Here is a 16,655-nt window from a genome sequence, read left to right as displayed (position 1 = left end):
AGTGGTTTTCAACCTTTTTTTAATAATGGCACCTCTAAGTCATTTATTTTATTTTGCGGCACCCTTACTTAATTTTCTACCTGTTAGATCCGATTCTCTCTCTCTCTCTCTCTCTCTCTCTCTCTCTCTCTCTCTCTGTGTATATATATATAATATTAAAAATTATATATATTATATGATAGTTATTACATTAATATAATTATAAAAATTACATTTCATAATACAAATTACATATATACACTATACAATAATTTTATTCTTTATATAGAGGTAATAAGTAAACATCAATTATAGATCACCACAAAATTAAAAAGGTACCGTACATCCTTTTATAATGAAATAAACATATAAATTTAAAAAATAATAAGTTTAAGTAACTTAAACCCAAATTACGTGGCACCCCTGGAATGTTGTTGTGGCACCCTGGTTGAAAACCATGCCTTAATGCCACACTTTGCATTTAGTTCCTTTGTTACTGCATCATAGTATCCAATCAGGTTGGTGTGACAAGATTGCCTTATAACAAATCCATGCTATGACTGCAGTATAATTGCATTCCTGGAACAGAAGTTAATCTTACAGTTAATCTTACACGTCACCTTTTAGAATTAGCATTAGTAGAGGCATATGATGCAAGAAAACAAGCTTATATAGCATCAGCCAAAAAAAACAAAAAACAAAAAACCCTTCCCATTTCTGCCTTGAACTTATTTAAGTTGTTGACTTCAACTACAACAGATGGAAGTTTGTTCCAACTATCAACCACCTGCTGGCTAATGGCAAATTTCAGCACATCTATTCAACAATTGTCTTTCCTTAATTTGTATTTATGACCCCTCGGGTGAGTAATCTGAGCAAGAGGAAGATTCCCATCATCATTGAGCTTGCTCAAACCGTTTAAGGACTTATAAACCTCAATTAGATCACCTCGTAGGTGCCTAGTCTCCAGAAGCTGAAATTTGCAGAACTTATGCCTTTCTTGGTAACATCAACTCTTTGTTCCCCTCACCAATCTCATTGCCCTTCTTTGTACTCATTCCAGCAGTCTGCATCATTTCCTAAAATGAGGCCTCCAGACCTGTGTACAGTACTAAAGGTGTGGCCTGACCATTGCCTTATACAAGGGGATAATCACCTCCTTATTCTTGCTAGCAAAATTCTTGTATATCATTGACATGACACCATGAGCTACTCTTGCAGCCTGTCTGCACTGCTCAGAAAACTTCATATCTGCCTGCACAATTACCCCAAGTCCTTTTCATTCTCCACTACCCTGAGTGTAGTACCACCCAGTTGATATGTTTCTCTTGGGTTAGTTCTACCCATATGCAGTACTTTGCATTTGTCAATTTTAAACTTCAGTTGCCACTTCTCAGCCCATCTGCCCAAATTTTCTAGATCCTGTTGCAGTAGCACACTGCCATTACTATCATTAACAACCCTGCCAACCTTTGTATCATCTGCAAACTTCGACATTAAGCCTGATACCCCTTCATCAATATCATTGATAAATATACAAAACAACGGTGGACCCAACACCAAACCCCGGGGGACTCCACTAATAACATATTAGTCCACAAAGAGCAGCATCCATTGTTTACCATTCTCTGTCTTCTTCCACCCAACCATTCTTTTATCTATTGTAGCAATTTGCCCTTAATACCATACTACTCCAATTTGTACAATAGGCTTCCATGGTTCTATAATAACAGGTCTTCTATAATAACAACTTTTAGTATTTTGTTAGCCCATTATGATCTTTAATTACTGTCTTGTAACTGTTTGGCATGGAGTATATCAGATTCTTGGTATAATTGCTACTTAATTCTTGATTTTTGATATAATCGCCAGTCATGAATAATAGGTTTTTACAATGTTATCTTGCTTGATGGCTTTTTAACAGCAATTTTCTGTCCTATAATACCCCAGTAGTTTTCATTCAGGTTAAATCAGCTCTATTTCCTGACCATGAGAAGGATCGGATATTGCAAGGTTGCATGAACTTCACCTAAAGATAAAAAAAAAAAAATTTTTTTTAAATGATAAAAGTCAGTTTTTAAAGAAGTTAAAAACAGAAAAATAGAAATTGTATTTAATGATTATGTAATATTTTACTTGTCTTACATTCACTATGGCAAAGGACAGTTATGTTATGTTGGAAAACACAATTTTCTGTTTCTCGAATAAGGTCTCTGATGACAAGCAGAAGTCTTTTTTTTTTGTGTAGTAGTCACCATTAACAGTACCATTTACAAAAAGTATTTGGCCCACTCCTTTGTTTGTTACGCATCCCCCAAACCATCTGGCCCAATGAAAACTTTACTGTTGATTGAATGCAGTCAGGGTGATAAGCTTAATTAGATGTACACTGAGTGCAGCATTTACCATTTGATATCTGGAGGTGAAATTTGGATTCATCAGAGAATATTAGAGATTCCCATTGCTAACTTGCTCAATTAACATGTTCTCTCTCGCAGGTTAGTCATTTTCTTCTTGTGCATTTTGTGAATAAGAGCTCCTTATGAGGTCAACATGCTCTCTGACCACTTATCACAAGTCAGAGAGTTCTATCATTGCATTTACCCCTCTGCTGCAGTACTCTTCCATTTCAGTTTGGTTCCAGATTTTCTTTTGATATCTCTGGTCTCACGTTTCCTTTTAAGTAACTTTGACACAGTAGTCTGGTTACAGCCAACAGTCAAAAATGATACAAGTGCCTAAAATATATATATTTTTTATTTTAAGACCATATAATTTTGGGGATGCAACTTATATATATGGTGAAGATAGCTTATATCTGAGCAGATGTGGTATTTTGTGATATTAGCATTTCCTAACAATCAATTTAGCAGACGTTTTAGTTAAGTTAGTAACAGCAAAGCTTAGCATATTATCTTGACAGAACAGCCACAGAATGAAATTTTGTGAAGCAATTTCTTTACAGAAATGACTTGACAAAAATACATGGTCATATGACCTGATAATAGTGCTTAACTCCAGAAACGACTCTGGACATTTTATTTACTTGGGGAACATCATTATTGAATATTGGCCTCCATTTGCCAGTCACTTTATATATATATGTGATTGCTATTATGTATTATCTTATAAATAATTTTAATCTCTGTAGAATGTTTAACAATTTAATTTCATAGCCCAAACTGGATTTAGGTATTCTGGGGCCCTGGCACACATTTTTAGAGGCTCTGAAAATGAGCTGCCTTGGGCTTTAGAGCAATCTCATAGTTAAAACAGCACCAGTTTCCATACCTGATTATACATAATATCAAATTCCACACCAGAAAGTTGTGTTATAGCATAATGAAGTTTCCAAAATGAGTTTCTAGGCTTTTAAATTAGAAAATTTACCAAATCTACTTACTTACCAAAATTTACTTACCAAATCAGAAAGATTTTAGATTACTTTCCATTAACTGAAATCCAGTGATGCCTTTTGATCTGACTAGGAAGCTTTTACACTAGCATTCCGCATTAAAAAAAAAAAAAAAAGCCCCTTTATTTTTTCATGTATCGTTAATCTTATCTTTTTCTGGTTTATATTTGTTAGGACCAGAATATGGTACCACAGAAGCAGCTTGGAAAGGTGTGTTAGTTGAAGCTGAACGTCGTTGTGATATGCATTTACGTGTTAGGGAACGTTTATTAAATGAAGTGATAACACAAATTAAACAGTGGCAGAAGGATAATTATCATAAATCTATGATGACTCTTAAAGAGAAGAAAGAAATGGATGATGCTTTTAAGAAGGTGTGTACCTGTCATATTTCAGTTGCTTCTTTGATTGCTGTATCTTAACTAACTTGGAGGATAAGTTTTTATATCTTATTTAATTGAGATGTAAAAGTGGTTGCAAGTTATGTATTCTAAATAAACATTAAACTATTATTACAAAGCACAAATTACATGTGGACTATCCTAGGATACAGGAGGTCCTGGTGCAAATTTTACAAGTCTTGAAAGGAAAATTAATTTGGAAAATTCTGTGTCCAGGTAATTAGAATAAAAAAATGCCTTTAATTTTACCAAAAAAAAAAAAAAAAAAAAACAAAGTGAAATCAAAATGCAAAATAACTATCCTAAATTGCCATTACAAAATATCAACATTTTCTTGCCAAAAAATATGCTAAACATTGATTTATGAATACTGTGCATTCCTTGAGAAGTAGGTCATAAATGACGAGCACTTTTTCCATAGATAGAAGGGTATAATGGGAGGATGCAAGACGGAAAATATTTTTGGCACACAAAAATAATAGGAATTATTTTTACTCTGCATGATGCAGAGTAAAAATAATTCCTATCATTTTCCCAGTCATCACATTCCACACAATAAGTTTATTGCAATATTGTCACTGTGTGAGAGGCATTATGGAATGCTTCTCTCAAAAATTAAAAAAATTAAACATCGACTTGATCTTATTTATTTCAAATCATTGACTTGATCTTATTTATTTCAAATCATTGACTTGATCTTATTTATTTCAAATCATTGACTTGATCTTATTTATTTCAAATCATTGACTTGATCTTATTTATTTCAAATCATTGACTTGATCTTATTAGTAATTTCAAATGATAGAAATTAAACAAAAGACTTAAACCTATTTACTATCAAAAAAGCATATTAGTCTTGTTGATGTTTCAGATTCAACTTTGGGTATCCATTATCAAGAAGGCCTCCGTAGCCGAGTGGTCAGGAGCGGGAGTGCAGTGGCACACGCTCTTTGAGTAGACCGGGGTTCAAGCCCCTGACTGCTAAATACGGTCGATCTACCAACCAGCACTGGACCAGCGTGGCAGATTATGGTCCATTTCCTAATGTTGAGGAGGCTTCCATCCTGCAGTGGGTTGATAATGGTTGCAATTTACTTTTTTTTTTTATCAAGACAAAGTTGAGTGAGTAACAGATCTCCATGTTTGCTTGGGATGTTACCTACTCAACAAAATTTGGAAGAGATCTGTTACCTGCTTAACTTTGTCTTCATAATGGATACCCAAAGTTGAATCCAAAACTGCAACGAGGATGCAATATTATTTAGGATATTGGGCTTGCCTTTTATTAGGAAATAGGTTTAAGCCCTTTGTTTAATTTTTACTTCACTTTCAATAAATCATTTAAAATTCCATAAATAACGTGGCAACACAAATATAAAAAAAGCTGTTCAAAGTGATTTCCTCCTGTATAGCACAAGTTCATTCTTTTTCTGTTTCTTGCAACATAACCAAGAGTTTTGTTATTCTCAGTTACGTTTGATATGCACACCTCATTATTTTGTTTGCGTTCCTTAGATGTATGAGAATTCTTTATATAAAAATTGTTTTAGTTTCCAAAAAAAAAAATATGGAGGACAAGGTCTGGGAATCTTTTGCAAATTTTTCGAAATTTGTGGAATTTTAAAACAAAATTTGTTTAAATAGTTTCAAAAGATAGATATGGAGAACAAGGTCTGGGAATCTTTCACAAATTCTTTAAAATTGGGCACACACCAGAAAAGGCTTCCTACATTCTCACTGCATTAATAGTATGTATTGTTGCTCTGTTGCTGAACCCAAAAGGAACTGCATTCAGCAATGAAGCAGGCTATGTGGCAAGTTCTTGAGAAAGTGCTGCAGTTGCAGTCTCAGTGAAGAAAAGCAGCCCAACCTTTTTTAGTTCATGAAATAACACACCACATCTTAATTTTTTTTCCTGAGTGTAATGAATCATAGATGAACAAGGGCCTTGTTTGTGAATATACTACATCCTTGCTATTCATGCCACTTTGAGTAACTTCTGAATCCTCTGACAATATCTTAATCTCTTTGATATGTCTGGTACTCTTAAGTTCATGTGTAGATTGAATGAAACTTCAGAAGCTGGGCATCCTCGTATGATGGTTTGTTTTGTCAAACAATTTTTGTGATCATTGCGACAAACATTGATGTACTTTGATTGCATTGATTGCCAAACCCCATGTACTTTTTTTGACAGAATCTCAGTTATTGGTTGATTCAACTACTGCTCATCTCAATTATCCAAATTATTCACTGTACGATTCCTTTTGCCTCAAAGGTGATACTTGTGCATACGTCCATTCCGATATTCCCTGTGAGAGACTTGGTAATTTGGAATCTCCTCTTTTTGATCTTTTCTGGCTTAAAATCTCTCTATCTCATTGTGTCAAATTCATCTGTTGTCTCTACCATTCTCCCAACTGCACTAATCACTTGGAGCTCTTCGACTTCCTCTCTTTGCAACTTGACTTTCTCCAGTCCAACTTTCCTAACAGTGAGGTAATTTTAATGTTCACAACTCCAGCTGGCTTCCGTTTTCTAGTCACACCAACCCAGCTGGTCGAGATGCTGAGGCTTTTGCAATTACTAATGACCTTGGACAGATTGTTCATTTACCTACAAGAATACTGGACAATCCTAACCATGCAGCCAACATGCTTGATCTTTTTCTCACAAAAAGCCCTTCTACGTACACGGTCAAAGTGAGTGGTCCTTTTGGGCACCTCAGATCACAACTTGGTGATTGTCTCTTCTCCGATAGAGCTTTTAAAAAAAAGCTCTATCGGAGAAGAGAAAAAAAAAGTGTTACCTTACTTTTCGGAAACCCCTCGTATCTGTACACTGCCTTACCACTTCATTGGGACCATAAGTATTTGAGCTATGTGCAACAACCTGTGTAAAAATATGGTATGTATATGGGTGTGTGACTCAGGTCACACACACACCACATGGTGAAAGTGCACACTTACTGGAAAGCCTTCAAATATCTGGCACTGTTTAATACCACCGCAGTCAATTAATGAAGCACTAAAGCACATCACAAAAAATATTGTCCAGGCAGCAGCAAATGCAATTCCAAAGACATCAACCTAGTTTCTGCTATTTTCAAAACCATGGTTTAATGAAGAATGCACAACAGCAAGAAAGGCTTAAAACAAGGCATGGGGGATATTTTGTCATTATCCCACCACAAATAATTTACAATCTTCAAATGTGCGTGTTACATTAGATGTCAGACTTGGAGTGAACCTTGGCTCTGATTCACTTTTATCATCTCCCAGATTACGTCACTGAAGCTCATCTGAGATAAAGTCCCGAAAATGAAGGGCAGATACACATTGCATGTTGCATCGATCCTAGAATATAATGCAGGTGCAATTGTGAACACCCTAGGGGAGACGTTTGCTAAAGTATCTGCTGAAACACCTTACTTCCTGAGTTTCTGGCCCTCAAACAAAAAACCGAAAGGCAACATTTGAAGCTGTCTTCAAACAACTGTGAGGCATACAATCAGTAGTGTGCTGGTAAATTTTTAACAACATGCTTGCTAAAAAAAAAAAAAAAATAATAAATAATGCAAGACCAAAAATATGTGTGCATATATGTATTGTGAGTTTTACTGATTTACAATTTGGAATATAAAAATTTCAAACAATAATAAAATATTCACTTTTTTTATTTGTAGAAGAATAAGAGAAATTTACCTCAATATGGTACCTTGGACACTTCTGTATGACACTCTCCAGAAATTAAAACTAATATAATATTAACGCAAAATGATTACAGTAATAAATTAAAACAATTTCTGATGCGCTTGCACTGTATTTATACATAGTCTAAATTAAAACAATTAAAAATTAATAAATAAATTTAAAAAATAAATTAATTAAAAATTTTAAAAAGTTTAACATAAATTTTGCAAAAATGACTTTCCTTCCTGAGGCTGACAGGGCTTTTTGATCATATGTCTTTATTTTTATCTAGGAAAGGTATTATTGTTTATTAGGATATCAAGATTTTAAGGCGAGTTTAACTATATATATTATGAGATATGGCAAGTGCTAGTTTGCATTATGCCCACGATTTTTTGATTTAAATTGACCCTGGCAAATTTTGGAATGACTTTACTTTGAAGGCAGTATTTTAGGAAAGAAATATGGTAAATTTGAACAAGAGTATCTTAGTGTTAATCTAATGTATTTTTGTACCAAGATGTTCAAAAAATCTCCCTTGATTGTGTGTATATCAATAGGTTATGCCTGGAAAGAAAGGAAGTGAATGAAATTGTTAACAAGAGTTTAAAATATGAATTTGATAGTATTAAACAAAGCTACAATGCTCAATACGTTCTATGTTGTATTTCAATATTTGTAGAAGAATAAGAGAAATTTTCCTCAATATGGTATGTATGACATTCTCCAGAATTAAAACGAATATAAAATTAACACAATGATTACAGTAATAAATTAAAAACAATTAAAAAATTTTAAAAATTAAAAAAAGTTTAACATAAATTTTGCAAAAACGACTTTCCTTCCTGAAGCTGACAGGGCTTTTCGATCATATGTCTTTTCAACCATATGTCAAGGCATATGGTCGAAAAGCCCTGTCAGCTTCAGGAAGGAAAGTTGTTTTTGCAAAATTTCCATTAAACTTTTTAAAATTTATTATTTTTTAATTGTTTTTAATTTAATACTTAGATAGTATGAACCAGAGCTCTAATGCTCAATTACATTGATATCAATATTTGTAAAAGAATAAGAGAAGTTTACCTCAATATGATACATAGAACACTTTTGTATGATACTCTCTAGAAATTAAAACTCAAACAATTAAAAAATCAATTGAACACAATTAAAAATCAATTTAATGCAATTAAAAATTGAGTAAAAATTTAATTTTTAATTTCATTAAATTGATTTTTAATTGTGCTGAATTGATTTTTAATTATTTTTTACTGTAGGTTTTTCGATTTTTTAATTGTTTGTGTTTTAATTTCTTAAGAGTATCATACGGAAGTGTTCTGCATATCATATTGAGGTAAACTTCTTTTATTCTTTTACAAATATTAATTTAATATTGTAATCATTTTGCATTAATTTTATATTTGTTTTAATTTCTGGAGAGTGTCATGCTGAATTGTCCTACATACCATATTGAGGTAAATTTCTCTTATACTTCTACAGATATTGAAATACAACGTTAGAACGTATTGAGCATTGTAGCTCTGTTTTATACTATCAAATTCATATTTCAAACTCTTGTTGACTAGTTCATTCACTTCCTTCTTCTCCAGGCAGAACCTATCGGTGCACAATTATGGGAGATTTTTTTGAACATCTTGTGATGCTGCTGTAGAAAACGATCACCCACTAAATCCATAAAAGCCTTGCAAGTGTGCAAGGGACCAACCCACAAGTTCAAGTCAATATCTGGGAAGTTAAAATCCCCCATTATAAGAAAATCTGATTTACTGGCCCACTATATTTCTCTGTACAGTTGTTCATACTCATCAGAGTCATTAGTCCTATAACACACTTCTCTCAATTTTGCTTTCCCAGTGCTTATTCACACCAAACTGACTCAGCATTGCACTGTCTACCCATGTCAACTGGATGCACTTCTTTAGATTTTGTGTGTTTCTTAACTAACAGCATAACCCTTCCTCCCTACCTATCCTGTCTATCTTTCCTGTACATGTCGTACTCCCCAAATTCCAATTCTGCATTCCTTATATCTGTGCCACCAGGTCTCTGATATCCCAACAATATCTGCCTTTGATGTTTTAACCAGCACCTTAAATTCATCAAATTTATTTACTAAACTCCTAGCACTGGTGTTATATGCAAGTATAAATGAACTTGTTCTTATTCTTAGCTACCCTAACACAGCCCATGTATTTACTTGTTCTGTGATGACTCTCAGCAGTCCCTGAAATCCCCAGCACCTTGTTTTCCATGCTGCTGCTCATTCCAATAGAAGCAATGCAAGAATCACTTTCACCTCTGCAAGTCGCTATTGTTAATTTATCAGTCCGTATATCCCCCCAAGCTAACAGTTTTCCGACTACCTAACAATGCCTCGTAGTATCAGCAAATATTCTTGCACCCTCCAGTCCATGGGGACCTCCCCCATGGACTGGAGATGTGCAAATGTGACCCTAATTCACAAAGGAGGATCAAAGGATGACACAAGTAATTACAGACCTGTTTGTTTAACTTCCGTTGCATAGAAATTAATGGAGGCACTGGTTAAAGAAACACTGTAGAATCATCTAGACAAGACTGCAGTTATTGTTCAGACACAGCATGGATTTGTTAAGGGGAAATCTTGTCTCACCAATTTGATTGGATACTATGATGTGGTCACAAAGGAACTGGAAGCAAAAAATAATTTTGATATCATATACTTGAACCGGCCTCCGTAGCCGAGTGGGCAGGAGCGGGAGTGCAGTAGCACACGCTCCTTGAGTAGACCGGGGTTCAAGCCCCTGACTGCTGAATACGGTCGATCTGCCAACCCGCACTGGACCAGCGTGGCAGATTATGGTCCATTTCCCTCAGCATGAATTGTTGAGGAGGCTTCCATCCTGCAGTGGGTTGATAATGGCTGCACTTTACTTTACTTTATACTTGGATTTTTGGAGGCCTCCGTAGCCGAGTGGACAGGAGCTGGAGTGCAGTAGCACACGCTCTTTGAATTAGACCGGGGTTCAAGCCCCTGACTTCTGAATACGGTCGATCTGCCAACCCGCACTGGACCAGCGTGGCAGATTATGGTCCATTTCCCTCAGCATGAATTGTTGAGGAGGCTACCACCCTGCAGTGGGTTGATAATGGCTGCACTTTACTTTTACTTGGATTTTACAAAAGCTTTTGATACTGTTGCAGATGGAAGACTATTGTACAAATTTGAGCAGCATGACATTAAGGGCAAATTGCTGATATAGTTAAAGGGAGGGTAGAGTGGGAGAAGACAGAGTGGTAATCAGAGGACACTGCTGTTTGTGGACTACTAATGTCAATAATGGAATCCTCCAGGGTTCGGTGTTGGGTCCAGTGTTGTTTTCTGCATTTATTAATGATATTAATGAAGTTATTTCAGGCTTAATGTCCATGTTTGCAGACAATAAGGTTGACAGGGTTGTTAATAACACTAATGACAGTATGCTACTGCAACAAGATCTAGAAAAGTTGAGCAGGTGGGCTGAGAGGTGTCAACTGAAGTTTAAACTTGAAAAATGCAAAGTAGTGCATATGGGTAGAAATAATCCCAGAGAAACGTACCAACTGTGTGGTACTACACTTAAGGTGGTAGAAAATGAAAAAAGACCTGGGAGTAATTGTCCAGTCAGATATGAAGTTTTCTGAGCAATGCAGACAGGCTGCCAGGGCAGGTCATGAGGTTTTGTCAATTATATATAGGAATTTTGCTAGCAGGGAAAAGGAGGTGATTGTCCCTCTGTATAAGGCAATGGTCAGGTCAGGTCAGGTCAGGCCACGCCTTGAGTACTGTGTACAAGTCTTGGAGGCCTCATTTTAGGAAGGATGTCGATTTGCTTGAGCGTGTACAGAGAAGGGCAACAAGATTGATGCGGGGAATGAAGGGATCCTGTTACCAATAGAGGCTTAAATTCTGCAAATTGTAGTGGCTGGAGACTAGGCACCTGCGCGGTGATCTGATTGAGGTGTATAAGGCCTTGAATGGATTGAGCACGTTGAATTCTGATGGGGTCCTTCCACTTGTTCAGATTACAAACCTAAGGGGGCATAAATTCAAATTAAGAAAAGACAGATGTAGAATAGATGTGCGGAAATTTGCCTTTAGCCATGGGGGGTTAATTGCTGGAACAAACTTCCATCTGTCGTTGTGGAAGTTGATAGGTTAAATAAATTTAAGGAGGAACTGGACAGGCATTTGGAGGGAATGGTGTGATTTTTTTTTTTTTTTTGATTTTTTTTGCTGATGTTGCATAAGCTTATATACTTGCTTTCTTGCATCACATGCCACTACTACTACTACAAACATTTGAGGTGAAATAGGAAGTTTTTTTTTTGGCTGATGCTATACAAGCCTGCTTTCTTGCATCATGTGCCTCTGCTAATGCTAAAGCCCTGTCAGCTTCAGGAAGGAAAGTCGTTTTTGAAAAATTTGTTAAACTTTTTAAAATATTTTTATTCATTTAAACATTTTAAAAAATTTTTAATTTATTACTGTAATCATTATGCATTAATTTTATATTCATTTTAATTTCTGGAGAGTGTCATACAGAAGTGTCCTATGTACCATATTGAAGTAAATTGTTCTTATTCTTCTAAAAATATTGATATGCAATTTAGAACATATTGAATGTAACTCTGGTTTATACCATCAAATTCAATTTTTTATTATAATTTCCCTATAGCCAGTTGATTCTTACAAAATGTTTTCATTGACTTTTACCGAGCTCTGGTATCTGTAGCCAGTCTATGGTTGCAATTCAACCAAGATTTGATAAATGAAGTTGCATCCCAATTCACTAACTCTTTTCCCAATAAATTTATCTTCATTAAATCTGATATGTGATGAATTCTAGAAACACAAAATCTTTGCCAAACCTCGAGCATGGCAATGTCATTACTTTAAGAAGAAGCGGCCCAGGCAGAATTAAGCCGATGTTTGTTGGAAATAATATTCCTGTAAAATTGCTAGCACAGATAATGCCTACACAGGCTGCCACATAGGGAAGGGGTGGGGGAAAGTACAAATGGTGCCGATATAAGTGCGCTCCAGCTGATTTTCTGTGTCACCCTATACAAGCTTATCGCCCAAATGCCGCTGGCCGTTGTCGAGGACTGAAGTGCATGCCGCTTTACACTTTATAGCTGTTGTTAGTTTAAGAACTGGCTTTTTTTTTTTTTTTATGTAAACCTTAAACACGAGTGGTATTAGAACCTATAGTACTTAGTACCGTGCTTGCATTGGAGGTTGAGAAGATGAAAGAAGATATTTGTTGACGTTGGACTTGAACTTCTGTAGACTGTAATTTTCAGGAAATACGTATGAAGGAAGGTTGTTCCAGAAAATGGCAGTTGAATGAATAAACTAGGAAGATGAAAAGTTGGTTCTGTGAGTTTGAAGTTGGACAGTAAATGGATGTTGGCTGGTGGTGGCACGTGTACGGACTGTTTTGAAAGAGAGAGAGGGCAGGAATTATAGAAGCCAATTCAGAAGAACAGTACCCATGGAAATATCTGTAGAAGAGGCATGCAGCAGAAACAGTATGTCTATGAGACAGCGAGTGGAGAGACTCTTTTAGAGATAAATCATTAATTAACCTAACTGCCCTCTTCTGAATGGAATCGAGAAGACTGAGAGAGGTTTTGGGGGCACGACCCCAGATGTGGGAACAATATTCTATGGCAGGGAAAATTTACGATTTGTACAGAGTGAACAGCTGTTTGGAAGAAAAGTAACGCCGAGAACAAAAGAGAAAACCAAGTTAGTATTAGTAATGGCTGCGTGATACAAGAAAGCCTATGCCTTATGCTGCACCAGCCAAAAAAAAAAAAAAACCCAGAATAAAACAATTATAAAAAAAAAATAAAACCCTAATAATTAATAAAAGAAAAGGAAATTAAACCTGTCATCCTATGCGTTTCTCTCACCTGAAGGTACTATTCAGATGACCTTTGAATTTTCCCAAACTGTCAGCCTCTAACACCCATAGATGCAGAGTTTTTTAGATGGAGAGGAAGCAATATTTGTAATCTGCTTGTGCTAAGAGAGATTAGAAGTCAGGGTAATCCCCAAAAGAGAGATATCATTTTGCCTAGAAATCGGAGTGTCACCAAAGATAAGCATAGGAGCAGAAGAATCCTTTTTGCGAGATATAAGACAAGACTGAGTTTTAGAAGGGTTGAAATCAACTGAGTTGTCTTTTCCCCACTGGAGAATTATCTGAAGACCGGCATTTAAGGAATTGATAGCAGATTTTCGAGAAGTTGAAGCTGATTGAGCAGGGCAAGGTTTCTCAAAATGGAAAATGGAATGCAATCTGCTATAATCGGCAAAACTATGGATAGGATTTCCTGTCAGTGGAAGAAGGTCATTAAAATACAAGAAGATTCTGACAAGAGGAAAAGAGTGGGTGAAAGAACTGAACCTTTGGGGATGCTGGCATTACTGGAGAAGTTAGAAGACAGAGAGCCATCTACCATCACCCTCAGTGAGCGATCAGAGGAAAACTGGATAACCAATTGCAAAAAACAGTTGGCAAACCATAAGAAGGAAGTTATTTAGAACACCTTTATGCCAAACATGATCGAAAGCCTTTGAGATGTCAAGAGCAACTGCTTGTTTTTCCCCAAACGTTTCCGTGGAATTTGTCTATAAATGGGTAACATAAGCCAGAATATCACCAGTGGATCGACACTGACGGAATCCATACTGGCAATTGTTGATCAGACGGAAGGTTTCTAGGTAGTTTAAGAGTTGGTGGTTAATTGATTTCTCCATTACTTTAGAAAGAGTAGCAAGTTTTCTACTCTTAGCCTGTTCAAACTCTAGTTTGGACTGATTAATAACTGCTTTACAATTGTTGCGAGCTTTGGTGTTGGCAGAAAATGAAACTGAAGATTTAGAAACAAGCCAATTACGATATGCAACGTTCTTCTCTTGAATAGCCTTAGCACATTTATTGGGAAGCCAAGGTTTAGATAAAGGATGAGATTTTAAAGTGGAGTGTGGGATAAAGGATTCCATACCTGCAAGAATAATTTCACTGACCCGATCTAAGTAAACGTTGACATCAGAAGTTTTGAAACAGTAATCTGACCAAGGAAAAGAAGAAATATCACAGGTCATCCCATTTTGCATTCTTGTGCCAAACAATACGAGGTTGGGAATAGCCATGAGATAAAGGCTCCATCGGAGAAGAGACATTCAACAAGTTGTGATCTGAGGTGCCTAAGGGACCTCAACCGTGTACTTAGAAGGGTTGTTTTTTGAGAAAAAGATCAAGCATGTTGGCTGCATGGTTAGGATTGTCTGGTATTCTTGTAGGTAAATGAGCAATCTGTGCAAGGTCATTAGTAATTGCAAAAGCCTTAGCATCTCGACCAGCTGGGTTGGTGTGACTAGAAAATGGAAGCCAGCTGGAGTTGTGAACATTAAAATTACCTCACTGTTAGGAAAGTTGGACTGGAGAAAGTCAAGTTGCAAACAGATGAAGTCAAAGAGCTCCAAATGATTAGTGGAGTTGAGTTGGGAGAATGGTAGAGACAAAAGATGAATTTGATACAATTAGGTAGAGAGAGATTTTAAGCCAGAGAAGATCAAAGAGAGTAGATTCCAAATTGCCAAGTCTTCGACAGGAAATATCGGAACGGACATATCCACAAGTACCACCTTTGAGGTGAAAGGAATCATATAGCGAATGATTTGAGCAAATGAGATGAGCAGTAGTTGAATCAACCGATAACTGAGATTCTGTCAGAAAAAGTATATGGGGTTTGGCAAACTGCAAGTGGAAATGGACATTGTTGAGATTAGAATTGATACCATGTATATTTGTGAAATGAATCAAGAAGTGTTTGGTAGGTTTAGCCTTAGCATTAGTAGAGGCATATGATGCAAGAAAGCAAGCTTATGCAGCATCAGCCAAAAAAAAAAAAAAAACAAAAAAAACCCCACTCCCATTTCACTAGTTCGTTCAAAATACCTGTCCAGCCGAGCCTTAAATTTATTTAGTCTATCAACTTCCACAACAAGGGATGGAAGTCTGTTTCATCAATCAACTACCTGCTGGCTAAAGGCATATTTCTGCACATCTATCCTACATCTGTCTTTCCTCAATTTGAATTTATGCCCTCTCAGGTGATTATTCTGAGCAAGAGGAAGAATCCCATCAGCATTGAGCATGCTCAAACCATTCAATGCTTTATACACCTCTATTAGATTACCTTTCTGGTGCCTAGTCTCCAGACATTGTAATTTGCAAAACTTAAGCCTTTCTTCGTAAGAGCAACCCTTTGTTCTATTCACTAATCTTGTTGCTCTTCTCTGTACTCGTTACAGCAGCTCTACTTCCTTCTTGAAATGAGGCCTCCAGACCTGTATACAATACTCAAAGTGTGGCCTGACCATTTCCTTATACAAGGGAATAATCACCTCCTTATCCCTGCTAGAAAAAAATTCCTGTATATCATTGACATGACCCCATGAGCTACTCTTGCAGCCCGCCTGCACTGCTCAGAAAACTTCATATATGCCTGCACAATTACTCTCAGCTTCTTTTCATTCTCTACCACTGTCAGTTCGTACCACAGAGTTGATAAGTTGCTCTGGGGTTACTGTTTCCCACATGTAGTACTTTACATTTATCAATGTTAAACTTAATTTGCCACCTCTCAGCCCATCTGATCAACCTTTCCAGATCCCGTTGCAGCAGCATGCTGTCCGTAGTGTCCTTAACAACCCTGCCAACCTTTGTATCGTCTGCAAACTTGATATGTTAGGAAAATTAAGCTTGATATACCGCCATCAATATCATTTGATGTGTCTGCAATTCTGCCCAGACACGATAGGAGGGAGTATATGATGAGAGCCTTGTCGATCAATTCGGCCCTGGAAAGATTGTGCAAGGTTCATGGGGTAGTTTTTTTTTCAGCCTGGACTGTACTTGTTAACAGGAGAGATTGCTTCTACAGGGATGGGATACACTTAAATAGAAAGGGTGCAAGAATATTTGCTGATGCTATCGAGGCAGTGTTAGGTGGGTCGGAAAACTGCTAGCTTGGGAGGAGACAAAGACCAATAGATTGACAGTAGCCACTGGCAGAGGTGAAAGAGATTCTTGCACTGCTTCTATTATAATGAGC

At 36.4% G+C, this 16,655-nt stretch overlaps 1 protein-coding gene across 14 annotated transcripts in view; it reads left to right on the top strand.

The window, feature by feature from the left end:
* Synd (protein kinase C and casein kinase substrate in neurons protein Synd) overlaps positions 1–16,655 on the top strand; it is a 262,630-nt gene that overhangs the window by 145,606 nt on the left and 100,369 nt on the right. For all 14 annotated transcript variants that reach the window (XM_090383311.1, XM_090383314.1, XM_090383317.1 and 11 more), the window contains one exon: positions 3,569–3,768. In XM_090383311.1, the coding sequence (XP_090239437.1) occupies positions 3,569–3,768 (200 nt within the window). The remainder of the gene's footprint in view (positions 1–3,568; positions 3,769–16,655) is intronic.

This window comes from Mastigoproctus giganteus, chromosome 10 (genome assembly GCF_048544385.1).
Source record: "Mastigoproctus giganteus isolate SK-2022 chromosome 10, ASM4854438v1, whole genome shotgun sequence".
Lineage (NCBI taxonomy): Eukaryota > Metazoa > Arthropoda > Arachnida > Uropygi > Thelyphonidae > Mastigoproctus > Mastigoproctus giganteus.
Note: the sequence above shows the minus strand (reverse complement) of the source record. Positions and strands in the feature narration are given on the sequence as shown.